Source organism: Mustela erminea, chromosome 19 (genome assembly GCF_009829155.1).
Source record: "Mustela erminea isolate mMusErm1 chromosome 19, mMusErm1.Pri, whole genome shotgun sequence".
NCBI classification, from domain to species: domain Eukaryota; kingdom Metazoa; phylum Chordata; class Mammalia; order Carnivora; family Mustelidae; genus Mustela; species Mustela erminea.
The window spans coordinates 23,344,341-23,363,732 of NC_045632.1; the positions used below are offsets into that span (position 1 = coordinate 23,344,341).

The following is a 19,392-nucleotide window of genomic DNA, read 5'->3' on the forward strand; positions in this document are numbered from 1 at the left end:
AATGATGTATGGTGACTAACATAAAACAATAAAGAATTTAAAAAATAGTGGGAAAAAAGAATACTACAGATGTTCACCTTCACTACTGTTGTTCAACTTAGCACCAAAAATTCCATCCTCAGCAATCAGATAACAAAAAGCAATAAAATGCACCCAAATAAGCAAAGAAGTCAAACTCTCACTCTTCACAGATACATGATATGTATGTAGAAAACTCAAAAGACTCTACTCCAAAACTGTTAGAACTGATACAGGAATTGAACAATGTGTGGGCATATTTATATGTTGAATATTATGGTGTATACATGTGTGTGTATATATGGCGCATATACTTCCAAAATACTTTCCCATTCAAAGGAGGAAAGAGAAGAAAACGAAACAAAAAGACTTTGAATGAAAGAGGCCCAGTGAGGGCTTTGAGCCAGGTGGACCCAGGTTAGAGTGTGGACCTTGATACTCCTTACCTGGGTGGCCTTGGGCAGACCAACCTCTTGTAGCTATCTGTAATAGAGCAGTGGCAACCATGCCTAGGTTGGAAGACAGTGTTAGCATTAAGTGGGCTAGTTCATAGAAAGCCCCCAGAGCCCTTTTTCAGATTTCAGATGGTTCAAGGCCAGCCTGTGTGTGTGTGTGTGTTTGTGTGTGTGTGTTGGGGTGGGGTTGTGTGGGGGAAATCTCCAGGCTCCCTCTGAAGGATTTCCTGCAAGCCCACCATATTCAGCTCTGCCCCCACCCAAGAAGTTCTCCGACCTCAACTTTGCCCTGGAAGCTGGACTCCCTGTTCTGTTGGAACCTTAGGAGTGAAGCCAGTGCTTAGCCTTTCAAACCCCTGACTCAGAGGCCCGCGCTGCTGCAGTGGATGGGGGACAGCCTATGTTGGACTTCAGCCCATACATTCAGCAAACATTAACCTAGCACCTTGAGTTTCCCTGGGTTACTGGGATCTCCCTCAAGCCCAGTGAAGCGGGGGAGGAGCTTCCTTAGGCCCAAGGGTCAGAGATACCAAATCACATATAAAATGTGTGTGGTAGAGGGCTGGAGAAGGACCCTCAGGAGAATCTCCCCAGGATCCTTCAGTCTCCGGGTTCTTGGCAACACCTGGCCAGCAAGCCAAAGCCAGAGAGGCATCAAGTGAAGGTGAAGGCACCAGAGCAGCACAGCCGGTTGGTGAGGCCAGTGGTGCTGGTGGCCATAGTGGTGACTGTAGTGGCAGCCACCAGGAGGACCATGGTAGCGGAGGCGACGGCAGAGAGGACGCGGAAGGCTGAGGTGAATGTGGTGATGGCAGTGGCAGTGGTGGTGATAGTAGTGGCGGCATCGGTGCCATGGTGAGTGGGAACCAGAAGGCCCTCCTGCGTGGGTGAGCCAGAAGGTGTCAGAGAGGGGGTCTGCGTGCTGGGGTGGCTGCGGGGCTAGGAGACCCTGGGTGGGGCTGGAGAAGCTGGTCCTTAGGTCTCTGTGGCACCAGTGGCCGTGTCCCAGCAGGTAAAGGGCTGGGTGCACAGATGTGGTGCAGGTGAGGTGTGGCGCAGAGCCCTATCCACGGTTGCTAAGGTATTCATTTCCCACATGAAGACACTGAGACAGAGAGAGGCTGATGTCATACCAGAAGTAAGCTGAAGCAGCCCAGCTGGGGTTACAACCCAGGCAGTGGGCTCAGGGCCCTGGCTCCCAGCAGAGTGATCCCAGTGTGTGTATGACCTCTTGAGTTACCTGCATGTATGTGCCATCTTCAGTAACCCGGCGTGTGCATCACCTTCCTATGTGTCCCAGGTGCATGGGTGGGGTGGCAGGTGTTAGAACTGTGGGATAGAGTCCTAGAAGGATACTCGATGAGTCAGCACCCCTGGTCTCGCCCTGCAGATAAAGTTTAGAGATGATCAGGAATGGATGTTCGAGATCTCAGAGGGGACAATTCCTGTGGTGGGGACTGGTGGCTTCTGTAGCCTTTAAAAGAGGAAGCAGGGAGATTTGAGACTTTGCAGATGACCTGTTTATGGGCCTCTGCTCAGGTAGGGTCACCCAGCCAGGACCTGTTCGGCTTTGGCCTCTGTGTCTATGAGAAGGTGTTCTCTTGATTTTTCAAGAGAAATCAGAACTCTGATATATGTTAAATCTGGTTTTTAAATACTGGCAACACTTCAGTCATTAAAAAGTCTGTGGGCATATCTGAAAGTGCTAGTGGGGTCCTACATGGGATGTTTGGAGCAGACCTACAGAAGTGCAGACACAAGGCTTGCAAGAACCAAGCCACGCAGAGGAGTTTCATAAACTCCAACATAGAAGTAGAAAGTACTGAGGATGGCAGGTGAGCAAGATCACTCTGACTCCTTAAGGGGCTCTGCTTTTCTAATTTTTTTTTTTTTTAAACACGGTGCACGGAAGTCTGTGTTAGCTCTGAGTCCTTCCTCTCCCTGCTCTCTCACAATCTGGTTCATCTCAAAAAGGCGGGATGCAGTCCCAGGGATGGGTTCATTTACCTCTTCCCCAGAACCTTGCTGTCACCAGCAGACCAGCCTGGTGCTTGCAAGAAACCAGGGCTTCAAGTTGGCATTTGCCTTCCCTGTGGCTGGCAGATGGGCTTTCTGTGACCAGAGCCTGTGTTGTGGACAAATCTGATTCTTAAATAGGTGTGAAATGGGGAGGGGAGACCCCATTCCCACCCTCTGAGGTCTGTCCCCATCAGAGTACTCTTCCTCCCTCCTCCCTCCTTACTGGATTCCTTGCTGCTCACGGACAAAGGCAATCTTGGAGTGGGAGGGTAAACAGGACTGGCTTCCTTCCTCAGTCTGGCAATCCCTGAGAAGTCAGGAGGGTGGGCTTTCCAGTAAGAACTGAAGAGATGGGGTGACAAACATTTCTTCCACAAGAGTCTATTGATGCTCTAAAGTCTAAAATGATTCTCACACGGAAATTAAACCGGCTCTGCCTTGCATTGAGGCAACTGTAGTGCTATGTCTTGCTGTGATGTGAAGCTGTTGAACCCAGCCAGAGGTGAGCCACATCTTCTCGTGCCCTCCCACACACCAGGACAACTGCTGGACCTCTTGGTCCACAGAGCCCTGGGCTCCTGCCTTGGGCTGGTCTGCCTGTGCTGAGAGGAGGTTGGAAGTGAGTGGTCTTTGCATGATCATGTTGTATTAGCCCCTCTGGGTTTGTATGAAGTCATTCAGAGCAGGAGGGAAGCTAGGTTTTTAGATTGACCAGAGTGTGAAGTGGCTGTTTCCTGCTTCCTTTCCACACATTTTCTTGCCCTGCAGAAGTGTTTCCACATGCAGGTCAATAATTGTGAAGAAACCCTGTTTTAGGAGTGGTGTCTGGGCAGAGTGTCCTGGCCGGGGAGCCAGCCTTAAAGACCATGCTTGGGGTCTTCCTGTGCCTGGAAATGGGAAGCTCACTGCAGCCCCAGAAGCACCTTCCCTGGTCCAAGTTTCATCTCCCTTTTCCCCAGGATAAAGGATAGATATTCCATTCCCTTCAAGGGGTTGCCAGTAGTGAGCAAAGGGGCAGGAAGCTCAGAGATGTGCTGGCAGGTCCAGGACACATGGTGCCAGAGCGAGGGCACACACTCCTGACTTCTCCTCCAGTCCCTTGAGCACCCCTGCAGGGCCTGCCCCCTCAAGGCCTCCACACCCCACATGGTCAAACAGACACTTTTTGCTTGTTTGCACTTTCTGAACTTGAGGACTAAGTAGCCGATGTCAGATGTTTGGGTCATGCTGTCTTCGAGTCTTGCTGTCCAAAGTGGGGTCAACTTATGGAGAATCACTGATTTAGAACATGGCAGGGGCCAGAGTCCAGGACACTAACTTATCTCTTCTGGAATGGCAAAGATGTTCTGAACCCTGACTGTGGTGATCCAGTAGACCTACAGACTTGTTCTAGGGGCTCAAAATTCTCCCCTAGTATTGAGAGGATGATTTATACAAGAGTGTCTGGTTCTGGATTTTCCTTGGGTCAAAAGAGAGGTAACCAAGACTTCTTGAGCAAAGGGGCTGCCCCAAACTATGTCAAGATACTTTAGGAACTACTTTCATGAAAAGGGGAGTGAAGGAAAGAAAGTGCCCTTCCAGCCTTGGGTCCAGTTGGAGCCAAAAAGAGAAGCACCAACTCATGGCCACTTTGATTTGGGTTCCAGGTCCTGTCAGGTGTCCTGTCAGTGTTGTGGATCTCCATGCCCACTGACTCTGGGTCAGAGCACCCCCTGCCTTTGCCCTGTGTATTTGTCAGTTTCCCACCAGTGTGGATAACACTTTCCTGACCACAGAGTATTGTTCAAAGGTCATTGTTCGAAAGGTCCATCTGTCTGTCTATGCAAACACATGCAAACCTCTGGAATTTTTTGGTTTATTTTATTCTCTGGTTGTTCCATCTTACTGGTCATTCTTAGGGCCATCCTGTTCCTACCTTTATTATCCCCCTTGCAGAACTGGATGGGCATTAAGAGAGATTGCTTACAGAAAAGCCGGTGGTGTGTATCAGTAACAGAAGACTCATTTAGAGCCATCTGGTCTCAGGTCCATGTGTTCCAGACTCACAACAGGTACTTTGCATCCATTCCCCCCAGACCTTTCCAGAATCCAGCTTGTAGGTGGCTTATCTCCCTTTACAGGTGAGGAATCTGCTCAGGGTCACATGGCAGGCATGTGAGGGCACAGGCCAGGGTGGTCACAGAGCCCAGTACTTTCCCCCTTCTTGGGCTTGGCATGAGCTTTATTGTCCTGTCACATGACAGAGGACTCAAGGCTGGGACAATCTGCCCTCTCCCAGGCTCTGTGCACTGGGGGTGCCTGAGCCGGCATGAAGGCTGCAGATGCGAGAGAGGACACGCTTGCCTCACTTGTGATGAACAGATGCAGCTTGTGGCTGGGCCTGTTCCGTAATCTCTCATAAGTGAGAAGTTATGCAGAGGGCAAGGAAGACCTCTCGTGCATTCTGCGGGTTCTGTGTGCTTATTAACTAGCAGCTCCCCGACTTCCTCTGTGTCAAGGAACCCATCACATTGCTGGGTGCTGTTGGTTCCGCATACAGCAGAGCTTCTCTTCTCTGCGTGAGGCTGTCCTCCAAACTCCAGCAAAAGCGACATTTGGGTGCAAATACTCTGACACTCATTATAACTCTCCCTTTGAAAGGCTTCCTTCGAGGCTCGCCAAGAAACCTCTCAAGGTGGAAGACATCATGAAGCTGCTGTGCCGCATCGCAGAGGAGAGGGAAAAGGGGAGCTTGAAGCCAGCTGTGGGTGGAATGATCGGTCATATGGTTGGAGGTCCACATGGAGCTACTCTTGGTAAGCCTTGCAGGGAGAGCTAGATTTTGATACCACAGAGACCTCACAAAAGTCTCTGTCCTGTGGGACTTTTTGCTGAGTTGTGGTTGCTCCCATGACATGATCCTTGTGTTCCTAATCCATCATATTGAAAACACATAGAGGGCACAGATTGCATGGAGCACTGGGTGTGGTGCAAAAACAATGAATACCATTACGCTGAAAATTAAAAAAAAAAAGAAAAAAAGAAAAAAGAAAACACATAGAGAGGCACCTGGGTGTCTCAATCCTTAAGCATCTTCCTTTGGCTCAGGTCATGATCCCAGGGTCCTGGGATCAAGATCCACACTGGGCTCCCTTCTCCGCAGGGGCCCTGCTTCTCCCTCTCCCACACCCTTTGCTGTGTTCCTTCTCTAGCTGTTTCTTTCTCTGTCAAATAAATAAATAAATAAAAGTAATTTAAGGAAGAAAACGAATAGAAATGGCTAGCAGACACATGAAAAAAATGTTTAATATCATTAGCCATCAAGGAAATTCAAATCAAAACCACACTGAAAAGCCACCTTACACGAGTTAGACTGGCAACAATTAAAAGGACAGGAAACAAGTGTTGGAAAGGATGTGGGGAAAGGGGAACACTCTTATACTGTTGTTGGGAATGCAAGCTGTTACAGCCACTTTGAAAAACAGTGTGAATTTTCCTCAAAAAATAAAAAGTAGGGGAGGAGTCAAGATGGCGGAGAAGTAGCAGGCTGAGACTACTTCAGCTAGCCGGAGATCAGCTAGATAGCTTATCTAAAGATTGCAAACACCTGAAAATCCATCGGCAGATCGAAGAGAAGAAGAACAGCAATTCTGGAAACAGAAAAACAACCACTTTCTGAAAGGTAGGACCGGCGGAGAAGTGAATCCAAAGCGACGGGAAGATAGACCCCGGGGGGAGGGGCCGGCTCCCGGCAAGCGGCGGAGCAACGGCGCACAAAATCAGGACTTTTAAAAGTCTGTTCCGCTGAGGGACATCGCTCCAGAGGCTAAACCGGGCGAAGCCCACGCGGGGTCAGAGTGGCCTCAGGTCCTGCAGGGTCACAGAAGGATCGGGGGTATCTGAGTGTCGCAGAGCTTGCGGGTATTGGAGCGGGAAAGCCGGCTGCAGAGGCAGAGCCAACAGTAAGCTCACAGCTCGGTGTTGCCTTGAACCGGTTGCAGGCTCAGTGAGCTTGGAGCGCGGCCGGAGGTCAGGCAGACGGGAGTAACTGGGCGCTGTTCTCTGAGGGCGCACTGAAGAGTGCAGCCCTGGGCTCTCGGCTCCTCCGGGCCGGAGACCAGGAGGCCGCCATTTGTATTCCCGTCCTCCGGAACTCTACGGAAAGCGCTCAGGGAACAAAAGCTCCTGAAAGCAAACCCGAGCGGATTACTCACCCCGGCCCCTGATAAGGGCGGTGCAATTCTGCCTGGGGCAAAGACACTTGAGAATCACTACAACAGGCCCCTCCCCCAGAAGATCATCAAGAAATCAGCCCAGACCAAGTTCACCTGCCAAGGAGTGCGGTTTCAATACCAAGGAGAGCAGCAGAATTCCAGAGGAGGAGAAAGCAAAACACGGAACTCATGGCTTTTTCCCTGTGATTTTTTTTAGTCTTGCAGTTAATTTAATTTTTTTTCTTTTTCATTTTTTGTTTTTTTTCTCGCCTTCTGGTAAAATTTTTTTTAACTTTTACCTTTTTCTTTTTTAACGTTTTTAAACCAGTTTATCTAATATATATATTTTTTCTTTTTTATATTTTTCTTATTTGGTTTTTTTAAATTCTTTTCTTTTTTTTTCTTTCTTCCTTTTTGAACCTCTTTTTATCCCCTTTCTCCCCCCTCACGATTTGGGATCTCTTCTAATTTGGTTAAAGCATATTTTCCTGGGGTTGTTGCCACCCTTTTAGTATTTTACTTGCTCCTTCATATACTCTTATCTGGACAAAATGACAAGAAGGAAAAATTCAACACAAAAAAAAGAACAAGAGGCAGTACCGAAGGCTAGGGACCTAATCAATACAGACATTGGTAATATGTCAGATCTAGAGTTCAGAATGACAATTCTCAAGGTTCTAGCCGGGCTCGAAAAAGGCATGGAAGATATTAGAGAAACCCTCTCGAGAGATATAAAAGCCCTTTCTGGAGAAATAAAAGAACTAAAATCTAACCAAGTTGAAATCAAAAAAGCTATTAATGAGGTGCAATCAAAAATGGAGGCTCTCACTGCTAGGATAAGTGAGGCAGAAGAAAGAATTAGTGATATAGAAGACCAAATGACAGAGAATAAAGAAGCTGAGCAAAAGAGGGACAAACAGCTACTGGACCACGAGGGGAGAATTCGAGAGATAAGTGACACCATAAGACGAAACAACATTAGAATAATTGGGATTCCAGAAGAAGAAGAAAGAGAGAGGGGAGCAGAAGGTATACTGGAGAGAATTATTGGGGAGAATTTCCCCAATATGGCAAAGGGAACGAGCATCAAAATTCAGGAGATTCAGAGAACGCCCCTCAAAATCAATAAGAATAGGCCCACACCCCGTCACCTAATAGTAAAATTTACAAGTCTCAGTGACAAAGAGAAAATCCTGAAAGCAGCCCGGGAAAAGAAGTCTGTAACATACAATGGTAAAAATATTAGATTGGCAGCTGACTTATCCACAGAGACCTGGCAGGCCAGAAAGAGCTGGCATGATATTTTCAGAGCACTAAACGAGAAAAACGTGCAGCCAAGAATACTATATCCAGCCAGGCTATCATTGAAAATAGAAGGAGAGATTAAAAGCTTCCAGGACAAAAAAAAAAAACTGAAAGAATTTGCAAACACCAAACCAGCTCTACAGGAAATATTGAAAGGGGTCCTCTAAGCAAAGAGAGAGCCTACAAGTGGTAGATCAGAAAGGAACAGAGACCATATACAGTAACAGTCACCTTACAGGCAATACAATGGCACTAAATTCATATCTCTCAATAGTTACCCTGAATGTTAATGGGCTAAATGCCCCTGTCAAAAGACACAGGGTATCAGAATGGATAAAAAAACAAAACCCATCTATATGTTGCCTCCAAGAAACTCATTTTAAGCCCGAAGACACCTCCAGATTTAAAGTGAGGGGGTGGAAAAGAATTTACCATGCTAATGGACATCAGAAGAAAGCAGGAGTGGCAATCCTTATATCAGATCAATTAGATTTTAAGCCAAAGACTATAATAAGAGATGAGGAAGGACACTATATCATACTCAAAGGGTCTGTCCAACAAGAAGATTTAACAATTTTAAATATCTATGCCCCCAACGTGGGAGCAGCCAACTATATAAACCAATTAATAACAAAATCAAAGAAACACATAAACAATAATACAATGATAGTAGGGGACTTTAACAATCCCCTCACTGAAATGGACAGGTCATCCAAGCAAAAGATCAGCAAGGAAATAAAGGCCTTAAACGACACACTGGACCAGATGGACATCACAGATATATTCAGAACATTTCATCCCAAAGCAACAGAATACACATTCTTCTCTAGTGCACATGGAACATTCTCCAGAATAGATCACATCCTCTGTCCTAAATCAGGACTCAACCGGTATCAAAAGATTGGGATCATTCCCTGCATATTTTCAGACCACAATGTTCTAAAGCTAGAACTCAACCACAAAAGGAAGTTTGAAAAGAACCCAAATACATGGAGACTAAACAGCATCCTTCTAAAGAATGAATGGGTCAACCGGGAAATTAAAGAAGAATTGAAAAAAATCATGGAAACAAATGATAATGAAAATACAACAGTTCAAAATCTGTGGGACACAACAAAGGCAGTCCTGAGAGGAAAATATATAGCGGTTCAAGCCTTTCTCAAGAAATAAGAAAGGTCTCAGGTACACAACCTAACCCTACACCTAAAGGAGCTGGAGAGAGAACAAGAAAGAAACCCTAAGCCCAGCAGGAGAAGAGAAATCATAAAGTTCAGAGCAGAAATCAATGAAATAGAAACTAAAAAAAAAAAATAGAAGAAATCAATGAAACTAGGAGCTGGTTCTTTGAAGGAATTAATAAAATTGATAAACCCCTGGCCCGACTTATCAAAAAGAAAAGAGAAAGGACCCAAATAAATAAAATCATGAATGAAAGAGGAGAGATCACAACTAACACCAAAGAAATACAAAATATTATAAGAACATACTATGAGCAACTCTACGCCAATAAATTTGACAATCTGGAAGAAATGGATGCATTCCTAGAAACATATAAACTACCACAACTGAACCAGGAAGAAATAGAAAGCCTGAACAGACCCATAACCAGTAAGGAGACTGAAACAGTCATTAAAAATCTCCAAACAAACAAAAGCCCAGGGCCAGACGGCTTCCCGGGGGAATTCTACCAAACATTTAAAGAAGAACTAATTCCTATTCTCCTGAAACTGTTCCAAAAAATAGAAATGGAAGGAAAACTTCCAAACTCATTTTATGAGGCCAGCATCACCTTGATCCCAAAACCAGACAAGGATCCCAGCAAAAAAGAGAGCTATAGACCAATATCCTTGATGAACACAGATGCGAAAATACTCAACAAAATACTAGCCAATAGGATTCAACAGTACATTAAAAGGATTATTCACCACGACCAAGTGGGATTTATTCCAGGGCTGCAAGGTTGGTTCAACATCCGCAAATCAGTCAATGTGATACAACACATCAATAAAAGAAAGAACAAGAACCATATGATACTCTCAATAGATGCTGAAAAAGCATTTGACAAAGTACAGCATCCCTTCCTGATCAAAACTCTTCAAAGTGTAGGGATAGAGGGCACATACCTCAATATCATCAAAGCCATCTATGAAAAACCCACCGCAAATATCATTCTCGATGGAGAAAAACTGAAAGCTTTTCCGCTAAGGTCAGGAACACGGCAGGGATGTCCATTATCACCACTGCTATTCAACATAGTACTAGAGGTCCTAGCCTCAGCAATAAGACAACAAAAGGTAATTAAAGGCATCCAAATCGGCAAAGAAGAAGTCAAATTATCACTCTTCACAGATGATATGATACTATATGTGGAAAACCCAAAAGACTCCACTCCAAAACTGCTAGAACTTTACAGGAATTCAGTAAAGTGTCAGGATATAAAATCAATGCACAGAAATCAGTTGCATTTCTCTACACCAACAGCAAGACAGAAGAAAGAGAAATTAAGGAGTCAATCCCATTTACAATTGCACCCAAAACCATAAGATACCTAGGAATAAACCTAACCAAAGAGGCACAGAATCTATACTCAGAAAACTATAAAGTACTCATGAAAGAAATTGAGGAAGACACAAAGAAATGGAAAAATGTTCCATGCTCCTGGATTGGAAGAATAAATATTGTGAAAATGTCTATGCTACCTAAAGCAATCTACACATTTAATGCAATTCCTATCAAAGTACCATCCATCTTTTTCAAAGAAATGGAACAAATAATTCTAAAATTTATATGGAACCAGAAAAGACCTCGAATAGCCAAAGGGATATTGAAAAAGAAAGCCAATGTTGGTGGCATCACAATTCCGGACTTCAAGCTCTATTACAAAGCTGTCATCATCAAGACAGCATGGTACTGGCACAAAAACAGACACATAGATCAATGGAACAGAATAGAGAGCCCAGAAATAGACCCTCAACTCTACAGTCAACTAATCTTTGACAAAGCAGGAAAGAATGTCCAATGGAAAAAAGACAGCCTCTTCAATAAATGGTGCTGGGAAAATTGGACAGCCACATGCAGAAAAATGAAATTGGACCATTTCCTTACACCACACAAAAATAGACTCAAAATGGATAAAGGACCTCAATGTGTGAAAGGAATCCATCAAAATCCTTGAGGAGAACACAGGCAGCAACCTCTTCGACCTCAGCCGCAGCAATATCTTCGTAGGAACAACGCAAAAGGCAAGGGAAGCAAGGGCAAAAATGAACTATTGGGATTTCATCAAGATCAAAAGCTTTTGCACAGCAAAGGAAACAGTTAACAAAATCAAAAGACAACTGACAGAATGGGAGAAGATATTTGCAAACGACATATCAGATAAAGGACTAGTGTCCAGAATCTATAAAGATCTTAGCAAACTCAACACCCAAAGAACAAATAATCCAATCAAGAAATGGGCAGAGGACATGAACAGACATTTCTGCAAAGAAGACATCCAGATGGCCAACAGACACATGAAAAAGTGCTCCATATCCCTCGGCATCAGGGAAATACAAATCAAAACCACAATGAGATACCACCTCACACCACTCAGAATGGCTAAAATCAACAAGTCAGGAAATGACAGATGCTGGCGAGGATGCGGAGAAAGGGGAACTCTCCTACACTGTTGGTGGGAATGCAAGCTGGTGCAGCCACTCTGGAAAACAGCATGGAGATTCCTCAAAATGTTGAAAATAGAAATGCCCTATGACCCAGCAATTGCACTATTGGGTATTTACCCTAAAGATACAAACATAGTGATCCAAAGGGGCACGTGCACCCGAATGTTTATAGCAGCAATTTCCACAATAGCCAAACTATGGAAAGAACCTAGATGTCCATCAACAGATGAATGGATCAAGAAGATGTGGTATATATACACAATGGAATACTATGCAGCCATCAAAAGAAATGAAATCTTGCCATTTGCGACAACATGGATGGAACTAGAGTGTATCATGCTTAGCGAAATAAGTCAAGCAGAGAAATACAACTATCATATGATCTCCCTGATATGAGGAAGTGGTGATGCAACATGGGGGCTTAAGTGGGTAGGAGAAGAATCAATGAAACAAGATGGGATTGGGAGGGGGACAAACCATAAGTGACTCTTAATCTCACAAAACAAACTGAGGGTTGCTGGGGGGAGGGGGTTTGGGAGAAGGGGGTGGGATTATGGACATTGGGGAGGGTTTGTGCTTTGGTGAGTGCTGTGAAGTGTGTAAACCTGGTGATTCACAGACCTGTACCCTGGGGATAAAAACATATGTTTATAAAAAATAAAAAATTAAAAAATAAATAAAAAATAAAAACTAGAGCTACCCTATGACCCTGCAATTTCACTGCTGGGTATTTACCCCAAAGATACAGATATAGTAAAAAGAAAGGCCATCTGTACCCCAATGTTCATAGCAGCAGTGTCCACAAGAGCCAAACTGTGGAAAGAGCTAAGATGTCCTTCAATAGACGAATGAATAAAGAAGATGTAGTCCATATATATATAACAGACTATTACACAGCCATTAGAAAGGATGAACACCCAGTAGTGCAATTGCAGGATCATAGGGAAGCTCTATTTTTAATTTCTTGAGGAATCTCCACACTGTTTTCCAAAGTGGCTGCACCAACTTGCACTTCCACCAACAGTGTAAGAGGCTTCCCCTTTCTCCACATCCTCTCCAACACATGCTGTTTCCTGTCTTGTTAATTTGCCCATTCTAACTGGTGTAAGGTGGTATCTCAATGTGTTTTTTTTATTTTCAGCATAACAGTATTCCTTGTTTTTGCACCACACCCAGTGCTCCCTGAAATCCGTGCCCTCTCTAATACCCACCAGACTCCACCCCCAAACTACTAGAACTCATACAGCAATTCAGCAACGTGGCAGGATACAAAGTCAATGTACAGAAATCAGTGGCTTTCTTATATACTAACAATGAAAATACAGAAAGGGAAATTAGAAAATCGATTCCATTTACTATAGCACAAAGAACCATAAGATACCTGGGAATAAACCTAACCAAAGAGGTAAAGGATCTGTACTCAAGGAACTACAGAAAACTCATGAAAGAAATTGAAGAAGTCACAAAAAAGATGGAAAACCATTCCGTGCTCTTGGATCAGAAGAATAAACATTGTTAAAATGTCTATACTGCCTAGAGCAATCTATACTTTTAAAGCCATTCCAATCAAAATTCCACCGGTATTTTTCAAAGAGCTGGAGCAAATAATCCAAAAATTTGTATGGAACCAGAAGAGACCTGGAATCACTAAGGAAATGTTGAAAAACAAAAATAAAACTGGGGGCATCACGTTACCTGATTTCAAGCTTTACTACAAAGCTGTGATCACCAAGACAGCATGGTACTGGCATAAAAAAAGACACATAGACCAGTGGAACAGAGTAGAGAGCCCAGATAGGGACCCTCAATTCTATGGTCAAATAATCTTCAACAAAACAGGAAAAAATATACAGTGGAAAAAAGACAGTCTCTTCAATAAATGGTGCTGGGGAAACTGGGCAGCTATATGTAGAAGAATGAAATGTGACCATTCTCTTACACCATACACAAAAATAAGCTCAAAATGGCATTAAAGTATAGATTGCTCTAGGCAGTATAGACATTTTAACAATGTTTATTCTTCTGATCCAAGAGCACGGAATGGTCTTCCATCTTTTTGTGTCTTCTTCAATTTCTTTCATGAGTGTTCTGTAGTTCCTAGAGTACAGATCCTTTACCTCTTTGGTTAGGTTTATTCCCAGGTATCTTATGGTTCTAGGTGCTATAGTAAATGCAATCGATTCTCTAATTTCCCTTTCTGTATTTTCATTGTTAGTGTATAAGAAAGCCACTGATTTCTGTACATCGACTTTGTACATTGTACTTCTGTACATTGATCCTGCCACGTTGCTGAATTGCTGTATGAGTTCTAGTAGTTTGGGGGTGGAGTCTTTTGGATTTTCCATATAAAGAATCATGTCATCTGCGAAGAGAGTTTGACTTGTTCATTGCCAATTTGGATACCTTTTATTTCTCTTTGTTGTCTGATTGCTGTTGCTAGGACCTAATCTGTCTCAACATGAGACAGGAATCCATCAGAATCCTGGAGGAGAACATAGGCAGTAATCTCTTCGATATCAGCCACAGCAACTTCTTTCAAGATATGTCTCCAAAGGCAAAGGAAACAAAAGTGAAAATAAACTTTTGGGACTTCATCAAAATCAAGAGCTTCTGCACAGCAAAGGAAACAGTCAAGAAAACAAAGAGGCAACCCATGGAATGAGAGAAGATATTTGCAAATGACAGTAGAGAAAAAAAAAAAAAGGTTGATATCCAGGATCTATAAAGAACTCCTAAAACTGAACACACACAAAACAGATAATCATATCAAAAAATGGGCAGAAGATAAGAACAAACACTTCTCCAATGAAGACATACAAATGGCTAGCAGACACATGAAAAAATGTTCATTATCACTAGCCATCAGGGAGATGCAAATTAAAACCACATTGAGATATCACCTTACACCAGTTAGAATGGCCAAATTTAGCAAGACATGTGTTGGAGAGGATGTGGAGAAAGGGGAAGTCTCTTCCACTGTTGTTGGGAATGCAAATTGGTGCAGCCACTTTGGAGAACAGTGTGGAGATTCCTCAAGAAATTAAAAATAGAGCTTCCCTATGACCCTGCAATTGCACTCCTGGGTATTTACGCCAAGGATACAGATGCGTGAAAAGAAGGGCCGTCTGTACCCCAATGTTTATAGCAGCAATGGCCACGGTCACCCAACTATGGAAAGAACCAAGATGCCCTTCAACGGATGAATGGATAAGGAAGATGTGGTCCATATACACTATAGAGTATTATGCCTCCATCAGAAAGGATGAATACCCAACTTTTGTAGCCACATGGATGGGACTGAAGAGATTATGCTGAGTGAAATAAGTCAAGCAGAGAGAGTCAATTATCATATGGTTTCACTTATTTGTGGAGCATAACAAATAACATGGAGGACAAGGGGAGATGGAGAGTAGAAGGGAGTTAAGGGAAATTGGCAGGGGAGGTGAACCATGAGAGACTATGGACTCTGAAAAACAATCTGAGGGTTTTGAAGGGGAGTGGGAGGTTGGGGGAATCAGGTGGTGGGTATTAGAGAGGGCACGGATGGCATGGAGCAAGGGGTGTGGTGCAAAAACAATGAATACTGCTACACTGAAAAGAAATTTTTATAAGAAGAAAGGATGAACACCTAACTTGTGCGTCAATATGAATGGGACTAGAGGAGATTATGCCGAGTGAAGTAAGTCAAGCAGAAAGAGTCAATTAATATATGGTTTCACTTACTTGTGCAGTTGAGTAAGCTCTATTTGATAGTTATCATCATACCACTCTGGAGGGCTGGCATGAAAAACAGTTGCTCCCAGAGATATGGTCTCGTTTTCTGTCCACAGGGTCCTTTAACCATAGGATCTCACTGAAAATTTCCAAAGTCCAGGGGCAAAGTGCATATTGTGAAGAAAACTCATCCTCACCACTGAGATGATTCTCCTTGCAAAGGAACTGGCTTCTCAGCTCTGTCCTTTAAGATGAGAGATATTTCTAGGAAGCAGGAAACATGTGGTCCCTGGAAAAGATTTCAGTTCTCAGAGCTGTGTGGTGAGAGATACTTTGTGCTGCGTCTGTGAATGCACAACTTAGGAAAAGGCATGTTGGGTGTCAGTTATCTGAGCCAAATGGAACAAGGACCCCAGAAACACTTGCCCCCTCACGAAGGGGTGGAGCAGGCATGAAGCCGAGCCCATTCTGGCCTGTGCGTGAATGTGTTCACTCGTCAAGGCAGTTTACATGCTCCCGGCAAGAGCACACACTGAACCAACTAATTGAACCTTCCTTGTTTTCTAGGGGAGGCTATTGGGACTCTCTTAGGTACATGGATGATAAGTGGAGAGTTCAAGCCGATTTCTCAGACCATAATGGAGCTGCCGCCTGATAAGAAGCAAAAGCTCTATAATGAAGCCATGACCATCCTCAAGGACCTGGAGTGGAGGGACACCGAACACCTGACCACATTGGTCATGGGCAGTGAGGACTTGAAGATGCAGCTGCTGGCCATGCTGGAAAAGTGCCTCAAAGGCTGAAGTCCAGTATATTGATTTCAAAACTATTTCTAAAAAGCAGGGGTCTAATTTAGATGATTCTCCACAGGGTGGGGGGCCATTAAGATGGTTTTCCTAACTCATAGAGGTGATTGGGAGTGGGGGAAGCTTCACCCATTCATTACTTATGGGTTGGGTCCAACTCTCCCAGACCCGGGAACATGGGGTCCTAGTCAGTGGTCCTGCCCTGATGGCCACTGAAGTCCTTCCCTTGGCCGGCCGGCCTTCATTCCTGGGAAAAACCCTGACCCAACTTCTGGGCAGTTTTGGGTCAGATGGAACAGATCTTGCTGAGTGAAGTCAGTGTGGACTAGCTGGGTTCTGGGGTGACTGTAATGGGCGCTGGGCCTGAGAGGACAGGCTGGACCTCAAGTCTGGTCTCCCCCAGGAGGTGAAAACCCTTTCCTGGCTTTCCCCTCAGCCTCTCCTCTTGGCTCTTGTGGCTTTAGTATTCTTACTTCTGTCTTACATGGTCTGTGAAGAACTTAAAAAAAGAGAAATGGACTAAGAGTCATCTGTTTGTATCATTCCCACAGCTTTGCCATTCCAAGCAATATCCTTGATGGAATACTGCTCCTCCCTGGGCCCCAGGACCCTTGCTTCACCCCTGCCTTGACATACCGCTGTTCAGAGTCTACTCACTTCAAAGAAATATTCTATATCAATTTGGGCTATTTGGTTGCCCTGCATTGTGGCTACCATGGTGGCACAAATGCTTAATTCTGTCTTTTTAAATAAGCCCCATATTTTGTTCTTCATTGCATGTGAGACACTTTGTTTTTGTGCATTTGTTTATTTGTTTGGAGCCCTCCCCCCTTCAGAAGGTCATTACACAAAGGCACGTGGGAGGCACTCAGTCTCAAACATTTGAGTGAAAGATTGCTGAGTGACACCAGGAGGGGTGAGCGGGCTGTGGTCTGAGGTGGGGTGTTCAGAGGCTAGAGAGAGAGCGGTCCCTCCTGGAAGTGACAGTCGTCAGGTGTGTCTGGGGCTGAGTGGAGGTGGGAAAGGAAAACACTGAGGCTGAGGAAGACTTGGGCAGGAGTGCAGGGAGCACACTCTGTGCTATGCTTCATGAGGAGCTGGACCCTATCATGGGAACTGTAAGGCTATAAAATCTCTGTGCCAAGCCCCGCCCTGCCATGGTCTCCTGGGTAGAGCCCGCCCTCCACGGGAGGCACACATAATTCTGGAGACTTGGCCAGGGTCTCAGGCAGCACCCGCCTCCTCCCTCCCTCTCTAATTGCTCTGTTTTCCTTCCACTTCACAAGTGGGTTGGCTAGTAACACCAAAGTCTGTTTTATATATATATAGATAGTCAGCAAACACAAAATGTGTAGTAAGCTATGTTCCATCTTTATGTTATTAACACACAAAAGCAAGAAAGCTCCAAGTTAGAGCATCTGCGATTCAGCCCAATGTGCAGCAAGCCATATGGCAAAAACATGGAACAAAAGGCAACAGAAGTGCATCATCTCTGCCTTCATCTGGAGAACTGCCTCTGCAAGCCAGAGCCATGGGCTCCTCCGGCCTGCATGTCCCAGGCAAGGCTGTCTGGCTTCCATCCATGCATTCATTCATTCCATTCATTCATTCATCAAATATTCTTTGAATTCCTGTAATGGGCCAGGAAGGGTTCCCTCACCAGGAAAGTGAAACAAAGACTAGCAGAGGTCAGTCCTCAAGAAGGGAGAAGGGGTCAGGACATAGGTAAGCAAATTACATGAGAAAGACACCATGATTGCCTCCAGTTATGAGAATTCTTGGAAAGTACAGGGCAATGTGATAGCAAGTGGAACAGAGGCCTGTCACTAAGGATAAGGTGGCTTCAGGAAGGCCTTTCTCAGGAGGAGAGAGTAGAGCCAAGCTCTGAAGCATGATGAAAATCCAGCAAGAATTGCTGTGAAGAAAGTAGCCCAGACAGAGGGAACAGTATGTACAAAGGCCCTGAGGTGGGAATGAACTCTTACTTTAGTGGAACTGCAAGAAGCCTGGAGTAGAGGGACAGTGGGACAAGACAAGATAGCTGGGAGACAGAGGCATCAGGGTCTTACAGACTTGTAGGGAGTTTGACTTTTACTGTGGTGCTATTAGAAGACCCTGAAGCGTTTGAAGTAGAAGAGTAACTACTCTGATTTAAATGCCTTTTTAAAGATTATTTATTTATTTATTTATTTGACAGACAGAGACCACAAGTAGGCAGAGAAGCAGGCAGAGAGAGAGAGAGTGGGGGAAGCAGGCTCCCTGATTAGCAGAGAACCCAATGCAGGGCTCGATCCTAGGACCCTGAGATCATGACCTGAGCTAAAGGCAGAGGCTTAACCCACTGAGCCACACGGGTGCCCCTCTGATTTACATGTTTATGGATCACTCTGCTGCTGAGGGAGGTTTGGATGGAGAAGCAGGCATATCCTGGTGTCTTAGAAGCCAGTTGCCCAAGCCACGCAAGATGGCAGATTGGCCAAAGTTGGGGCAGGATGGCGGTGGTCACAGGGGCCAGATGCGTTTACAAATAGGTGCGGGAGGGCTGCCCATTGCCTGCTGAGAATGCAGACTCATGACCTTGGGTCCATGGTGACTGACAAGGACCAAGGCAGTATAACTGGGCAGAGATGTGAAAATACAGCTTCCCTGCTCTCTGCAGGTGAGGAGCCCCATCTGTGTCACTCCCCATGGAAGGCCTGATTTTCCTTTCCTGTCCCCTCACCTCCATGGTCATAAGCATAGTGACACATCACTGGCATTCTCCTGCCAGGTGGAAGTGTAGGGAGAGGAAGTCACTGGCTGGGATCACACAGGACAAGGGGCACGTCAGGAGGATCCTTCTCAATAGACTGCATGAAGCCTTGTGGTGTTAGCCAGCCCTTTCCAATGTCTACCTGATTGTCGTTCACCCCAGTTGGCAGAGGAAGGCTGGTGCTGCCCATACCAGCAAGGACACACATTCCCATGCAGCCTGCAGTGGCATGGCTTTTCATCTTCGTTGTGAGAGTGGCCTGTTGCCTTCTCCTAGAATAGTGAGAAACTGCACATGGCAGTGTGTGGACCCCAGAAGCAGAGTGGAGCATGTGGGAGGTGAGGAGGGACTGCCGAGAAGCCGTGACCTAAGAACAGGGGAGTGTAGAAGTAGGAGTGGCCAAAGGGCCCTGGAACGATCAGGACCCTAGGGCTGTCCTGATTTGGCCAAAGTGACCAGGCTTTT

The 19,392-nt window shown here is 45.0% G+C and overlaps 1 protein-coding gene across 2 annotated transcripts; it reads left to right on the plus strand.

The window, feature by feature from the left end:
* The first annotated feature begins 1,038 nt into the window (after positions 1 to 1,038).
* LOC116579613 (protein C19orf12 homolog) lies at positions 1,039 to 16,993 on the plus strand. 2 transcript variants are annotated; one of them, XM_032325167.1, is made up of 4 exons: positions 1,039 to 1,328; positions 5,133 to 5,287; positions 15,937 to 16,178; positions 16,727 to 16,993. In XM_032325167.1, exons 1-3 carry the CDS (start codon positions 1,228 to 1,230, stop codon positions 16,170 to 16,172), a joined length of 492 nt encoding a protein of 163 aa, XP_032181058.1. In that variant the 5' UTR covers positions 1,039 to 1,227; the 3' UTR covers positions 16,173 to 16,178; positions 16,727 to 16,993. The 2 variants fall into 2 exon arrangements, with proteins under 2 accessions (XP_032181058.1, XP_032181057.1); XM_032325166.1 differs by lacking the exon at positions 16,727 to 16,993 and having other exon boundaries at positions 15,937 to 16,680.
* The last annotated feature ends 2,399 nt before the right edge of the window (positions 16,994 to 19,392 follow it).